The sequence below is a fragment of the Corvus cornix genome, chromosome 6 (assembly GCF_000738735.6).
Source record: "Corvus cornix cornix isolate S_Up_H32 chromosome 6, ASM73873v5, whole genome shotgun sequence".
NCBI classification, from domain to species: domain Eukaryota; kingdom Metazoa; phylum Chordata; class Aves; order Passeriformes; family Corvidae; genus Corvus; species Corvus cornix.
Genome location: NC_046336.1, coordinates 7,877,884 through 7,894,063, shown reverse-complemented (window position 1 = coordinate 7,894,063; position 16,180 = coordinate 7,877,884). Strand labels below are relative to the sequence as shown.

Below are 16,180 nucleotides of genomic sequence, written 5' to 3'. Positions count from 1 at the left end.
AATTATCTGTGCAGGTCTCCAAAGGAATTAGATACACATTTCAAAGGAGGCAGGCTATGAGTCTGGCTAATGAAAGAACTGTACATCCTTCCAGTGCATGCAGTGACAAATGCACCAGGTGTCCACACGAGCTCTGAGTCTCTTATGGTGACTGGTTAATATTCTGAATGCTGGACCAGAGAAACCTCCACAACTAAAACCACAATACCACTTCATGGCAAACCCAAACCTTCTCACAGGAGGGCTGACACAGTCTTACATTTGTAGTAGATGGGACAAAAAGAAGGAAAGCTGTAACACACTTTCACTAGCAACTTCCAGCTGCTTTTATTTTCTGTGACACTTTCAGGTTTATTTTCAGTTATTCACTGAAAAACATACAGTCCAGCTGCTGACCTGAGCTCACAGCTTAGGTTCTTTCCACTGAACAGAGTTTCCTACAGGGACAAGAGATAACGGTTTTGCTTCTCATATCTCAGTAACAAGGAAAGTCCTCTGCATTTTTGCCCCTTAAACAATTCAATAATGACACAGAGGAATCCATGCACAGTTCAAGGATTCCAGCTCAAAGGGGACTTACCAGAGCCATGAGAGATGGAGGTTGGTACTGACATCTCTAAAAAGATTTGACTGGTTTCAATGAGAATGTTGAGGACTCCAGGTAAGAGTCAGCAAAGGAGATTATTCAGATGGTTTCTGCCTTCTCACTTCTGAACATATAATTTACTTCTCCAGCACATTTCTCCCTCTCACCTCCTCAGCATCATTCAGATCACGTGTAAATCTCACGTGGCAAGTTCTGACAAACTTATGGTTGTCAAAGGTGATTCCAGTACTCAAATTACTTCTGTAAATATATTAAATCTGACACAGAATAAGCAGTGCAATAGACTTTGCAGATCACCACGGAAAGAGAAAAATAGAAACCACAGATCCATAGAAACTAGTCCAATTAATTCTATATCAGATACTTTTCCTGATGACTGCAAAACTAAAACACTGAAAATAATTCTGAAAATCAGCAACTTTGTTCTAAAATCAGCAGGAAGCCTTTCTGTGAGAATTTTTGTATTCTCTGCAGTTACATGAGGACATAATGGGACATGGCTCAATTTTTCATAAACTCTAGTTTACACAACACCTACCTCTAGGACTTTCCCAGTAATGAACTGGTGACATGCTTCACACTTGACTCCAAAAAGAACTTGGTAGTCCTTTTCACAGTAAGGAGCACCATCTCTGAAAAACAATTAACAAATTCACAAATTACAAACCACTTCTTATTAAACAGGTTACAGCATGAGTTACTCTCTTCCTTTGTCTTCAGTTTGGAACTACACACAGACAGAGGTAAATGGGGAGAGTTCAAGGGAAACACTTTGTAGAAACAAAAATCATATTCTCACTAATGCCTCTTAGAATTATTCCTTAAATTCCCATCAAGACAAGGCATCCAGTACAAACCACTAAACCTCCTTCTTTAGAGCAGACTCTCTACACCTACAGGTGGTGCAGTTCCAGGGAATCAGTGTCACTGTCTCTGGGGAGGAGAGGAGATCACAGTCTATCACAGGCAGACAGTTTTTGCTCACTTCAGAAAAAAAAACCTTATATAGTCTGCAAGACTATAAGCAGTTACTTTTAAGTGTAAGATAATGTATTTTTTTGGTATGAACAAGGAACATACAGTAAAAGTGGAAACACTAGTCAGCCTAGGAGTCTTTCTCAGGCACTGGATTTTTTCTTGAGAAATTACAGATGCTACTTCTTATAAATATTATACATACCCAAATGGCAGGTTTACAAAACATGCATTGTTTCCCTAATTTTTCTTTTTGCTATATGCTTGAAGGGGGAAAAAGAGATTGTATCTTCATTCTCTCTCTTTTATAATTTCCCTATTCCCTTTCTCTACACTTTCTTCCACTCAAAACCCTCTTCATTAGTTTCTTATATGGAGATGAGAAATACAGTGTCAGGTCAATCACATCATCATGTTTATTCTGTTTTCTAGCAAAGGTAAGAAATGAATGAATTCCTACTTTTTTTTCTCAAAATCACATGTGGAAAGCAAAATGACACAATGCTTTATTCGGCTACTACAGAAAACATATGCAACAATCCACCTAATCCTCTGTGGGAACACGGACTTATACTCCTTTCAGTATTAAACATCACCTTCAGTTACACTTTGCAGTTCACTTTCCCAGCTCAGCTCTCACTGGGAACAAAGATCTTGGTGTATATGAAAAGGTGGTCAAAACAGGACTTCTAGATGTGAATTTTGCTGCAAGCTCTTCTCTGCTAGCAGGTAAAACTGTGCCAGGAGTTCAGAAGAGAAGCAGAGAACAGTATTCAGAAGAGAATACTCACTTGCTGATGTATTCCCCGGTTAGGACCTTCCCACAGGCCTTGCACTTAAAGCACCCCAGGTGCCACTGCTTATCCAGGGCCAGCAATGCTTGTCCATTTTTTATGTCTCTTCCACAGCCAGCACAATCTGCAAACAAGCAAACAAACAGATGCATTTGTTGTTAGCTACTTGGTTCATTACCCTTCATTAACTGCCCCCCATCACAACACTTGGTAGCCAAAGGGATGAACTACACAGCAGTGCAAAGATGCATCTTCCCTTCCTTAAAGCCTTCCTGGGTCCTCTACAAAGACTCAATCTTTGGCATTACAGACATACTCAGCAGAAGAGGGAAAGTATTTCTCCTGTTTTTCATGCTGCTTATGATTCAAAGACCGCCTGGCAAACTCTGTAAAAACTTCAGATTTTGTTAGGAACAAGCTACAAAAAACCCTCACTGTAGAAAGCTCCTGTCTTCCAAAGCAATCGGCGTTCCTCGTTTTGCTTTCAGCAAGACCCTGAGCGCTTCACGGAGCTGAGCGAGGCGAGCGAGCAGCAGCAAGGGCGCTGCACGTCCCCGTTGGGCGGCAGCAGAGCCCCGCGAGTGGCACAGCCCAGAGCAGCAGGGCACAGACCTTTCTCCAGGGACAGCCCGGCGCAGCCGTGACAGCCCTGTGACTGCCGAGACCTTTCTCCAGGGACAGCCCAGAGCAGCGGTGACAGCCCTGTGACTGCCGAGACCTTTCTCCAGGGACAGCCCTGGGACTGCGGTGAAGGCTGCAGCGACCGCATATTGTCTCCCACCTGCAGGTGTGGGAAACTGAAGTTCTCCTGGTCTCTAATCGGCAAAGGGACTCTCGCTCAGGAATTTTGGTACCTCCCTGGTCGTCAACACTCACTTCTCACCCCAGTCCTGGAGGACTCTGATGGCAGAATGGAAACCAGAAGCCAGGAGCACTCTGTCCCAGGGGGTGCCACAATATCTCATGTTACATCAGAAATCTCTAGCTCAGCCCCAAGCTTCCAGTCCTCTCCCTTCAAACATAAAATACTCAAAAAGATTTCCCGTTAAGGGGCAATCCAGCACATGGTAAGATCTGAAGAGACTGATGTGGCAGACAACACTGAACTGCAAGGGTTGTGCTTCTGTGCCCAGCCTCAGGGGACAGAAGCACTGAGGGAGGGGAGGGCCTGGAAGCCCAGTGAAGTGGAAAAGGAATGCCCATCAGCTGAGGCACACAGGGAAGCCACAGAGGAGACAGCCTCGAACAAAGGATTTTCCAGATTTTATTATCCCCAGACTTGGTGTTCCTTTGGTGAATGCCTGAAACATCAACAGATAACAACAAATAGAGACAAACAGAACTGAGCAATCCAAGCTGTTAAAGCCCAGGCAGCGGGGAAAAGATGAGCCTGGCTCCAACACTCAAGCTGACTGAACAGGTACAGCCCAAAAACCTTCATCTCCTCATGGGTTTAAGCCAGGCAACACCATCCCTTGCAAAAGGGCAAGTGCAAGTTTATTATCACAACTGATAATGAGAGCAGAGTCAGTCCTATTGACTAAAGGGCATGACTTTTGTTTGTTGGATAATGGGCCAAAAGAACCCCAAGTATGTGCTGCACATTCCTGCTATCCAGGAATCCACCATTTGTATGTCCCTCTTTCTATCAGTATTCTTCTTCTTCTCAAATCCCTTAAAAAAGGAGGGGAGGGGGACTAAGCACCATGGTTATCTTGTGACAAAATGCAAGTCACAGACAGTTGACACAACTTGGACTTGAAAAGCAGCCCTGAGATGTCCTCATACCAGGACTTTCTCTAGAGGACATATGTTACAAGCTGAAATCATGAAATGACAAGGAGTGACACCATGTAATGTATCCCTCTGCTCTGCCATGACAGCTGAAGGCTCCATGCCAGTCTGTGATGACAGCAAAGGCTGGAACAGGTCACCAAGGGAGGCTCTGGAATTTTCAGCACAGGGCTGAAGAAGGGACAGACACGTGTCAGGGTGGCTTTGGCATGCTGATCTTGCCTTTGGTTTGGGGAGGATACTACATCATCTCTTGAGGTCCCTTCCAGCCGTCTTAAAGCTAAATCTGAAGCCATGCAACGTGACTTTGTGAGAACGAATGAGATCCTCCCCCCAGTCCCAGTGTGTGCTGAACAGCAGTTTTAAAACAGCGCATTAAAACAGCCCATTTCCCAGATTTCCCAGCTCCCTAGCACTCCTGCTTCTTCCTAGTGTGCCAGCTTCCACAACCCTGACCTGGGGCCAGTCACACTGTGATACATTCCCTGCTATATTTTCCATGTTTTTTTCATTTTTATCTGGGAAACTTCTGTGAAGCTGAAGTTTCTCGGAAATGGAATCAATAAAGAGATTTTTAAAACACTTAATTTCCAAGGCAGTGGGAATAGAGAAACTGCTTTACACAAAAGGTCTACCTAGCCCAGCATCTTTATCTTTAGTGATGCCAAAACCAGATACGCGGGGGAATAGAGATCCATGAAGTACCTCTGACTGTTTAACAGCTTCTTTGTAAGCCAAAGTCACAGTAAGTCTGAGCACCAGACTTACTATTGCGCTCATGTTTAATACAAGGGGCTGGCAACACCCTTTTATTATTCCATAGCACCAATGACATCTACACTCTTCCTGGGCTCCTTGAAGTGTTTTGCAAAAGGAAATTAACATCATTTCCATTCTGCTAATACAACAGACACATGGAATGTTTAGAATCAAAGGAAACTAATAGCCCAGTACTGTTGTGTTAGGCTGAGATGGCTTTTAAATAAACCTGATTTTAATTCTGGAAAAACTGTTGGGTATATACATGAAAAGCTAGCAATTATCATTATCTCCTAAAATAGAAAGTGAATAGGGCTGGGCTGGGCTAAGAAAAGACCATTTGTTCATCCAAATTCTACAAATAAAAGCCATTATGATCTCAGGCCTGCATCAGGCACATTTAAGCCTTTGGCTGAATGTCATCAGTGTATACAGGCAGGATCTCAGTATCACATTAAGCACAATCTGTATCTGTCTAACCTATAACCAGCACATGCTGCAAATAAAAGGGCTGGGATGTAAGAGTTGCAGTCCACAACCATATGCCAGAGCAGACTGAAAAATCTGAAAATCCTTTCCAAATTTGTGTACAATGATTCTCACCATGGTTCTCTCTGGCTTCATACCTGGGTCTAGCAGACTGCAGCCCTTGAAATTGAGCTTTCTTGAATTTTCTTTCTGCCATATAACCTGGATTCTTTCTTAGTCCCATTCCTTGCACATCACACATTCAGCAGTGCCAAGATAACAAAGAGGAGGAGGCGGACAGTGCAGTGTGCTGGTTAAAATGCAGAGTGAGCAGTACAGCTCCCCTACGCACTTACAAATATGTCGTATTTGACATGTCTGGGTACAAAAGAAAATGCCTGGACAAAAGGACTATGATGTGGAGTCAGCCAGCCCAAAAGCATGGGAAAAGGGGGGGGACAGAGCATGGCACTATAATACAATATATGATTTAGACCTCCAACCACTTTTAGCAGCCCCACTAAAAGATGCAGGTCAGGCTGAGCTGCCACCCATGACACCTTGCTTGTAAAGATACGAGAAAATGTCTTTCCCTTTTTAGCATCTGCATCACCCCAGACATCCAGGAGTGAAGCATCCTGCACAGCAAGCCATTTGTCACTGTCTAAATTAAGCAGCTGATTTTCTGCCTTTGCCTCCCTCCCCTGCTCTCAGCCAATAGTGCACAGGTGAGCTCAGGGCTGATACAGCTGGATTAACCCTCAGCACACAGAGTACGACTTTTACCCACTCCCATTTGGATTGCTTTGAAAATTTAATAGCAAATATACCTTTATCCCACATTCTCTGCTCATCCCATATGATTTATGAAAGAGAAACCATCTCTATGTGCTTTTGTCCTAATAAACAGGGTTATGCAAAGTCATGTGAATGATTACACCAACTCTGCTCCATGCAGGGTTAGCTCTGTGAACAAAGCTAATAGCAGCCTGATTTAATGATTAATAATTAAGTCACCAAAGAGTTCATTTCAATCCTGATGGCCATCAGAAGCACATGTCTAATAGATAAAGTCTGAAGCTGCCACAACCCCCACAAGTCACAGGTATTTTGTACTCTTATTACACTCCTTTTGTAACTATTTCCCCTCCTCATAAAATATTGATATGTGAGTTTTACAAAGACAGCACCAGTAGGCTTCTGCTCTGAAACAGGAAAAGCAGGGCAGAACTGGGGGGAATTTTTGTTATTATTTTAATACTTAAAAAAAACAACAAGTTTTCATTGGAATTACAAAGAAATACATTGTCAAACATAGCTGGACCTAAAGAGCAAGTGATTTGGAAGTGATGAAAGAGGCAAATATTATCACTGGAGTCAAGGTCAAGAAATCTGTAAGTATAAATAGCTCTTAGTCACCTTGAAAAAGAACTTATATCCCTGTAATTCTTCTGTGGCAATTTGAAGGCTGTGCAATTACAATTTCTCATAGAGGTGGAGAGACCAGAGGTTTTTCTCAGTCACCCTTTAACCACAGATCAGGCAACGCCTTCTAAAGCCTTGCTTTAAAATTGAAAGGTTTGATGATATCATGCAGGCTTTTCCAGATCTTCAGGATATTTCTGACAAAGCTAAAAATACAAACTCACTATGTTCACAGCATGACAAATGTTTTCAAAGTTTAAAGCATAACCACTTGGTCATTGAGACCGTGATAAGTTCTGGAAGTCAGAGAAGGACATACAATATTGGGAATTTTACATGCAGGATTTAAATCTGAGCATGTAACTCAAGAAATTTGCTGCCAACCCCCTTCTCTTTGCCACTGCAAGGATGGGAAATGTTTGTCAGAACAAATTCGCTATTGCCCTTGTGCTGAAGGCAAAACAAACCCACACAGGCAGCCTTGTGCTCCCAAAATCTAACAATAAGAGGCTGGGCGCATACAATGGAGGGAAATAAATTTCCCATGGGAAGTGCAGTATAGCTTTGATAGTTTATTATAAATGGCAAGTTGGGAAAAACTGATATTTTCAAAACAAATAAGTAAAGAAAGTAAAACTATTTTAGTTGATAAAATAGGGAAAGAAATCACAATGGCATGAACTGGCATTCTTTACTTGCAGCACAAGTCCCTGTAACCATCTGAGTGCCCAAAACTGACTTGCCTTTTTAAGAAAAAGGTTATTGTACATCTTGACTATATCATTAGACCCATCACTAGTGGTGTCCCTCAGGGACCAGTGTGGGGCCCAGTCCTGTTTAATATCTTTATTCATGCTCTAAACTCCACCATGGGAGGTTTAGGTTGGATGTGAGGAAGAATTTCCTTGGAGAAAGGGTAATTAGACATTGGAATGGGCTTCTCAGGGAGGTGCTGGAGTCACCATCCCTGGAGCTGTTCAAGGAAAGCCTGAACGTGGCACTCAGTGCTGTGCTGTGGTTGGCACAGTGGTGTTGGGGCATAGGCTGGACTCTGTGGTCTCAGAGATCTTTTCCAACCTAAATGATTCTGTGATTCTGCGATTACTGTAAATTGCTCTTTCATCACCTGATTTAATTTAAAGTGGTTCGGAAGGATGAATGCTCTTCCCCACCTCCAGTTTGGTCTGTATTGATTTAAGTCTTTAACAGAGAAAGGCAATTCCTTATTTCCACATCTTTCTACACCTTATTCCCAAAGGAGACCAAACCAAATGACCTTCTGGCACCTCACTCCTGCAAACTGTCCCTGCAAAAATCATATCACCAAGTTAACCTTTTTCCATTACATCAATCCCAGTCCCTTCTTCAACCCAATCTTTTATACAGGTGTCTGAACTGAGAACAAGAGAGTGAATGAAATAGGAGGAGGAAGAAAGAGCAAATGTACTACCTACTATGTAAGAGAAGAGTTTTTAATTGTCCTACAAAAGATAAATAAAGTTTTTGGGTTTCTTCCCATCCCAGCACTCCCAGAGTACCACCTGTAAAAATACTCTGAAGCATAAACCAGGGCCAGGTACATCTAAGCTGAGGTCAGTCTTTTATCCTTTCATTTCTTTTACCATATTTCAGTACTCAGGTAGTTCCAGCTGAATTCAAAGTCACAGTTCCCACTCACAGTACCCCAAGGTTTGCATCATTAGCTCAGAGCTTCATTGTTTAATATCCAGCTCATGGATAGCACATTGTGTCTCTTCATTTGCAGACTATTTTGGATAATTTTCAAATGTTACTCTTGGAAAACAAGCAATTCCAACAGGGTAAAACCTCCTCAAAATAGGAATGAAACTTATGACAACCTTTAGGAAGGTTTTTATGCCTGGATAACATATGGCAAACTAAGGTCTTGCTAACAGCTAATTCACTTTTCACATTCTTTTGAAGTGACCTCTGATTCCTGACTTACTACCTGGCAGGCTTTCTGAACATGACAATTCCCAGATACTCCTGTCCCTGGGGATCTCCTCTATAGTTGTGTTTTCCAAGCTAGTGATGCCTCCTCATGCAACACCCATTTACTGAGGAATTCCTTGCACCTCCCCCAGAACTTCCTTTGGAATCAGCTTTTCAGTAGCACTCCTCCAGTAAAAGCTAAGGAGACGGACATGTTTTGATTTCCAAGTTCAAGATGGGGTTACACTTAAGCAAATAAGAACTGATACATATTTAGTACTCTTGTATAGTCCATTCACAATGTTTTTGTCCAATTTACTGTAACACAAAAGTATCCAAAAGAAATGGGGAAACCAGACTGGAAACACCTTCCTGGAGAACAGTTATTTTTTAAAAGGAATTTTCTGACAGAAAACTCATAAATCAGAAACTTCCTGCCCTGCCACAACTGTATTTTAAATCCAGTTGCTGCTCTATCACCCAGAAGTTTCTAACAAAGCTTCTACACCTCTAGAGAAGGATCTAAGGCAATTTATAAAGCAGCATTAAAATACCAGTCCTCTTAAAATAGGAAATAGCTGAGCAAATGGAAGCTGCTTGAGTAATTTACCCTTTTTTATGAGTGAGGACATAAATGAGGACTAAAATTAATCCTAGAAAGTAATTCAAATTACAAAAATGCCTCAAAAACTGCAAGCATTATTGAAAAGAATGAATCATCTTGAAACAATCATACAAATGGGCCAGTGTCATTGGAAGAATTGCACATTCTTAGGCACAGTCTAATGGCTTTTGCCAGAAAGGAACTCTGCTTGGATTTGCATAATTTCTTTGAACTTTTATCATGTCATGAACATTGATTTGCTTCTTTTATTCTTAAAAAGGGGGGTATGGTAAAATTTTAGACCCACTGTATGCTCAATATATTAAGTCATAAATGTAGCTGCCCTGCAAGGTTATTACAATCAAATTCAGACTAAAGAAATTGAGAATTAAATAGTGACAATTAAAAAATAAAGGATTTCATTTAAAATCAGAATTTAAAGTTTTAATTAAATCATGGGATCTGAAAACACTGGGAGTAAACTTGCTTTCCTTTTCCCATCTATGAGAAAAAGTAGGTATGATAAGATGTACCACTTTTAAAATTTTTAAAGACATGGTGATCCAAAGTAAATAGTTTTATAAGCTACAGACTTTGAAAAATATAAATTCCAAAACTGAAGTGTATTTTAATGCATTTACATTCTTCATATGTCTAGCATATTTCTGAAAGTAAAAAATATCCACAGATACTTCATGCATTCTAAATAAAATTGCAACTTTCATTCAAATAGAGCTTGACAACTCATTAGCAAAAACAGTTGTTAGGGAAAAATATAGATGTTAAATAATATGATGACTTTATGCAAAGCTGTATTAGTTTAAGTAGATGTGTACAGTTATGAAGTACCCTCATGTTTATCAATTAGTATTTTATAATTAAAAATCTAAATGTAAACCAAGGTTACAATCAGTCAGACTAATCAAGGTTTCCTGAGTTATTGAACAAACCATGATTAAAATCAATGATTTAAATCACAGTATTTGAAATCAATCAGCAGTGATGTCCATGGTATGCCTTTATTCTATGTTAAATTTAAAAAAAGAAGGGATACAGGACTACGTGAGCCCATTCTGCCAAATTCTCAAAACCCTCAACTGAATCTCCAGCAGCTAAACACGGGCTTGAATGCCACAGAGATATGGGAGTGTTTCTGCTTATGCAAGCAGACAAGCCAAGAATGAAATGAGAAAATCTTAGTGTTACAGCACACAAAAAATACTAAACCCTTAAGGCTCAAAGTTTTAAAAACTTAAAATTTTAAAAATGCATGTTTAAAACCAAAACTGTTGAGTCTCTCTAAGTTCCCCAGGGCATTCACTGAAGTTATGGATATTGTGGGTGAATATTCCTTAAGACAAACTCAGTGTCTCGCACACAAGGCCCATCTCCATCTGTGCCAAGTACCTGCATAGCTTTGACACAGTGTGAAATTGGAGAATATTTCCTAAGAATAAGCTCAAAATCATGTGTTGGATGTTGCTCAACACTCTTTAAAGCCACAAATCACTGCAGATATCTTGCTTACTAACAGCCAGCCAACTTTCCCCTTCACTTTTAAATTCCCTATGGAATTGAAGGAGTTTTCAGAGAGCTATGGAAAAAAATTATAAAGAACAAAATAATGAAAAATTAGTCAAATGTGGCTGAACAGTTACAAATCCAAGCTGCAGACTTTTCCAAGAACTATGATAAAAAGGAATTTTGCATCCATTTTAGCTAATTTCTAATGGAGAAGTCTGTCATGTTTATACATCAGCTCTGACATTTCTGAATATTGGCAGCAATCACCTATATTTTTATCTAATGAAAGGACAGTTATGTCCTGTCTATAGGACTGCACTGAGAATTAGAGAGCCTTTAAAGGAGGACTGCAAAGTAAATTTGCTTCTTCTCCATTTTGATGCTCTGTTGTTTGAAACACAACCTCACTTTTCTGACACTTCCTGGGCAGTGAGGCAAAAGATGACTCCTATTTTTACCTTCCCACCTCCTCCTTCTTCAGCAGGTATGGTATGTTGGCTCTGCTTTACTTCACTATGACCAGAACCTTATTGGAAATTTCAAATATTTACTGGGAGATTTACTGCCTGCATCTTTTTCGAAGAGATAAGGCTATTGAATAATTAACAAAGATATCTTTCTCCCACAAGTTCATTAAGCATTAAGCTTATTATTTATATCACAATAGAGCAAAGATCCCCAGTTGCAAGACAAAATCCAACCCTGTTAGACTCTGTGCTGATAGGCATGAAAGCATTTGTCCCACAAAACTGACATTCTTTGAGCCAGAACACAATGTGCAAAACAGACAAGGGCAAGCACACAAAACATGATGTGAAATCTCCACGTGGACGCCGGCTGGTTGGGGAACAGCTGCACAAGGATTATTCATGCACATGGAACACTTTGTTGGTCAGTTTGAAAACTCTGGTCCACGTCTTGGCTGTACTGTAATGCTCTTAACTCCCAGGAGAGACTGTTACAAAGAAAGGGAAGTTGAAATATTTTCCCTCTGCTTCTTTCCAAACTGTATCACCACTGGGTACCTCGGCATTTATAGGACACAAGGATCTATTTCACTGAAAAGAAACTATAGTGAAAGTCTTCATCACCATTTCAGAAGATGAATTTTTCAAAATGAAAACTCCTGTTAGGTGATTGTAATGCTTAAGTTTCTTTTGGATAGAGAGGTTTGTCCCAGAAAACCCACTTTTCACTGGAAATGCAATTTCTCAACTAGTTAATGTACATCACTAAAATGATCCAACCTTTCAGCAAAAAGGTAATCAGAAATAATTAAAACTTCCAGACCAGCATACAGACAAGGAATGAACAGAGAAAGGGCTCAATGTCAGGTAGAAAATGGTGTAACATTCTTATTACTGAAGTGCTTTATTGTGGAAACAGTGAATTACCCAAGGAAAAAAGATCTCTGCTTAAGGAAGAAGGACTAAACTATATTCAAAGACATGTAGTCTCTTCTGAATTTCAGAGATGATGCCTGAGCCAGAAGAGCTCTGGCTCGAGTTCCACAGCCTGCTGGCACCACCTCCTGTGCCTGTCCCAAGTGGGGGGATCTCTGTACAGCTGCTCTGCTCTCAGCTGGACTTTTCACGCCACCTCTTGTGAGTTCAAGAAGAAATGCAAGAGAGTGTGGTACTTCTTTAAAATGAAGGTCTGACTGAACTAGAGATTTTTATTCAAAGTCTGCATCAGTTCATTTACCAGCTGCTTTGGGGAGAATTCACTGATAAAATGCCCTAATGGAGGGCATTTTATACAACTATGCAACTGCACAGTTGCAGCTTTGCCCAAAATTTAGAAATAACAGGTGCCTGCACAACTGCTTTTCTGGAGAGACAACGTGGACCTTAAACACAGTGTGTTACCATGCAGCCAGAACACAACAGAGCGTAGAAAAAGCTTCAGACAGTAAAAACCAGGCAATCATGATGCTGAATACAAAACTGGACACTGTTTAAAACATAAATAGCAATTACTGGGATACATTATTGCATTACTCCTTTATCAGGTCCAAAGAAAAAACTTTATGTCTTTGACAGAATCTTGAAAATTCTAAACCATCCAAGGCATCAACACCACACTTTTAGTTGGTGTTATCTACTTGTCCCCTGTTTCTGTGCTGCTCTACATCTGTCCCAGTCACTTTGCTTTACAGTTCACATGCCATTTATCAAGCTGTCATATGAAATAAAACAATAAGAAAACCAAACACCACTCATTTCATTTGTCTGCAAAGTTATTTACACGTATTTGATATTAGATTTCCTGCTGAATGAAGGAAGATCCCAAAATTTGTGCACTGTGTATTCCTAGCAGTGGCCAAGGAATAGGATTGATTAAATTATAAACTATGATTACTCTATAGCATCTGAATACTGAAGGAGACTGTTTTAAAAATTTAGAATAAAAATGGAGTCACTGAATTGGTTCTTCAAGAAAATAGCTGTAACTCCAGGTAACACATGTGCAATGAAAGAAATATTAATATAAATAAGGTAAATAAGTACTATGGACCCAACTAATACTAAAGAAAAAAAGGAAAATGAATTATTTAGTATTTTCCCATCTTATTTTCACTGGTGTACACTACAATAGAGTGTAACAATATTCAGGTCCATGTTATTTGAGATGTTAACCCCTGTACTTGGAGGCATTTGATTTTCCTTGTAATCATCCAAGCAAAGTTGTCGGTAGGTTTTCATTTGTATGAAGTAACAGACACCAGAAAATGGCATGTCAGCATTAATGCAGACATTCTAGGATAGAAAGCTTCCTTTTACATTACACAAGCCAATCAAACCTGATACATTTGCAGTCTACTGAAGTCCCACAAACTTTCTTTGTTCTAAGGAAGGTCTCCTCTAGTGACCTACTTGAAAGTGACCAGGGGAAGCTGACAGCAGTATAGGATATAAAATAGATGCATAGTGTGAATCAGTCTCTCCTAAAAGAACTTGTATTAAAAAAAATCCTTTCAAAAAATGGCAAAGCATTTGGAAAAAAAAAATTATATGTGTATTAGCCAGCAGGAGAAACCTGGAAGTAATCTGAAACACTTTACACTAATTAAAATTAACTCTTTGGTGCCAGCAAGAAAGACTTTTCTGTATCTAAGTCAACTTTTGCACAAAGCTAAAGCATCAACTGGAGTATCTTTGAAGACAGAGGATGCTTCATTGATATTTTTTTTATTGATTAGTTCTGAACTTATAAACTGTTCTCATTTTTATTTGTCTGTTTTGGAGACTATTGCACTAAAATGACCTAAAACTCTATACTATACATTTCTACAAGTCTTTGTCCATAAGAGAACAAGATGCACCATGGCAGGTGCCTAAAGATTTTGAAGTAGTGCACTCTAAGCTGTTGAGAGCAGGAGCTGTGTGTAATGGTAAAGCAGCTTGTCAGCAGGACCCAATTATGACTTAAAAACCCAACAAATCTCATCACAAGAGATATGAAACGTTGCTTTATAATCCTTGCTACCTGTGGCTTCACTGTGGAAGCCAAGAACCAATTCCAATAGAGACCATGGCTGTGGGGAAGTGACCATCCAGCTCTTTGGCTTGCTCAGTATCAAACAAGTTTCACCTGTCATTTTCTAGGGGCATTTTGGCACCTGGAGTCAGGCATGTGGCGAGTGCCACGCTGCTGGACAGGTGTGCCACCTTTGGAGAGCCAGATCCAGATTCTTCTATGCTCTGGCATGCTTAGAAAAAGAATGTCAGTACTGTCCAAGGTCCCTATGTCTTGCAGTTCCTTTCCAATTATGCCTCCTAAATATCAATTTCCACATAATTTCTCTGTCCCAGAAGGATTCTCTGGGTGCCTGAAGTCCCTCATAAATTTTATGTTGCTTTTTGAAGTCTTACAAGGTGTTTTTCAGGTTCCTAAATTCTTCCTTAACTGATTAGGCCTGTGCATTTTCAGCTGCAAATCTACAATTATAGTGGAAAAGCAGCGCTTCCCAGACAGAGAGGCATGAAAACAAAAAAAGTCTCTTATTTTCCCTTTGTCTAAAGGTTTGATTACATGTTCTCAGGCAAATCAGATAACCTGAGATTCACTTCAGTCATTTGCTAAGCACAAACATTATCCATCTTTGCCTTCCATAGCACTTCATAATCCCAGGATCTCAGAGCCAAGTACCAGGACAAAATACAGAGTGTCTCCCTAAAGGAAAACTCCCCGGTGTCACAAGGAAAGCTGTAGCCATTTTGATGTATAAAAACTACACTAGGGGAGTGCTGAGTACAATCCAGCAGTCAGAGAAAGAAACCCCCAGAGACTGAAAGAATTAACTACCAAAGGCAGAGATTAATATCAGTGATTTACAAATTACCTTTTAAAAGTGTTAAAACCCAACAGCAAGCCAACTTAATTTCCCTCCCAAACTTTCTTTATTCTCTCTCTTTCCCTTTAACATGCTTTCTGTGTCTTTTGTAATGGTTTCCTGAGGTTCTGATCACAATATCATTGTGGCATCAGTCTGCTGGAAGCATAATCCTGGGAATACTCCTTATAAAGGATAATTTAATTGAATTCTTAAATAGTAGAAGAAAATTAATTTCCTCTGACCTCGTCCCCTTTTGAATACTTAAACCTGCACAATTATACATTAAAGAAATGAAATCTATCGACTTTGAAACCTCAGGTTTTATCAATTATATAGCTTTCCAGTGCCTACCAAAGCAAAATTTTAAAAAAAAAAAATTTTAAAAAAAACTTTTAAAAAATCCAGTCATTGGGGAAAAGTCATTTTTCCACATTGAAATGCCTAAGTGTCTCTTCCCACCAGCAGTAACAGGCATTTTAATGAAGAAAAAAAAGAACCAAAGAAAATCCCAGAGATAGTTCACTTTTCCAAATGTGAATAAAAACACCAGAAGATTGCATTGTGTTAGTTTCAATCAAATGTTAGTGAGCCTGGAAAAGTGAGAGGCTTCAGAAATGAGATGGCAACTTACTGCTTGAGGCAGACAGTTCTCTTGGGCTGGAGGACATCGGCTGAGCACACATCTGACAGAGACAGTCCCTTCCATTAAAGGTAACTCGATCTCCTGGTGGAAATGGACGCCTGGAAAGTTAAAGAGAAAAATTTACTTTTGCAAAGGTTATGCCAGAAATTTTCCTCTGTTCCCCATGCCTTGAGCTTCCTGCCTTCCTCCAGTGCAATCAATATTTTACTGAAACTCAGGCCAAATAGTTTCTGCAATGTGGCCTTGGCAAAGCCAGGCACTGGAAGAAATCCAATCCATGGATGCAAGCAGAGCA

The 16,180-nt window shown here is 40.0% G+C and overlaps 1 protein-coding gene across 18 annotated transcripts in view; it reads right to left on the bottom strand.

The window, feature by feature from the left end:
* ABLIM1 (actin binding LIM protein 1) overlaps window positions 1-16,180 on the bottom strand; it is a 193,540-nt gene that overhangs the window by 71,821 nt on the left and 105,539 nt on the right. For all 18 annotated transcript variants that reach the window (XM_039553585.1, XM_019292463.3, XM_019292443.3 and 15 more), the window contains exons 4-6: window positions 15,874-15,983; window positions 2,374-2,500; window positions 1,146-1,239 (exon numbers count right to left, since the gene is read on the bottom strand). In XM_039553585.1, coding sequence (XP_039409519.1) covers window positions 1,146-1,239; window positions 2,374-2,500; window positions 15,874-15,983 — 331 coding nt within the window. The remainder of the gene's footprint in view (window positions 1-1,145; window positions 1,240-2,373; window positions 2,501-15,873; window positions 15,984-16,180) is intronic.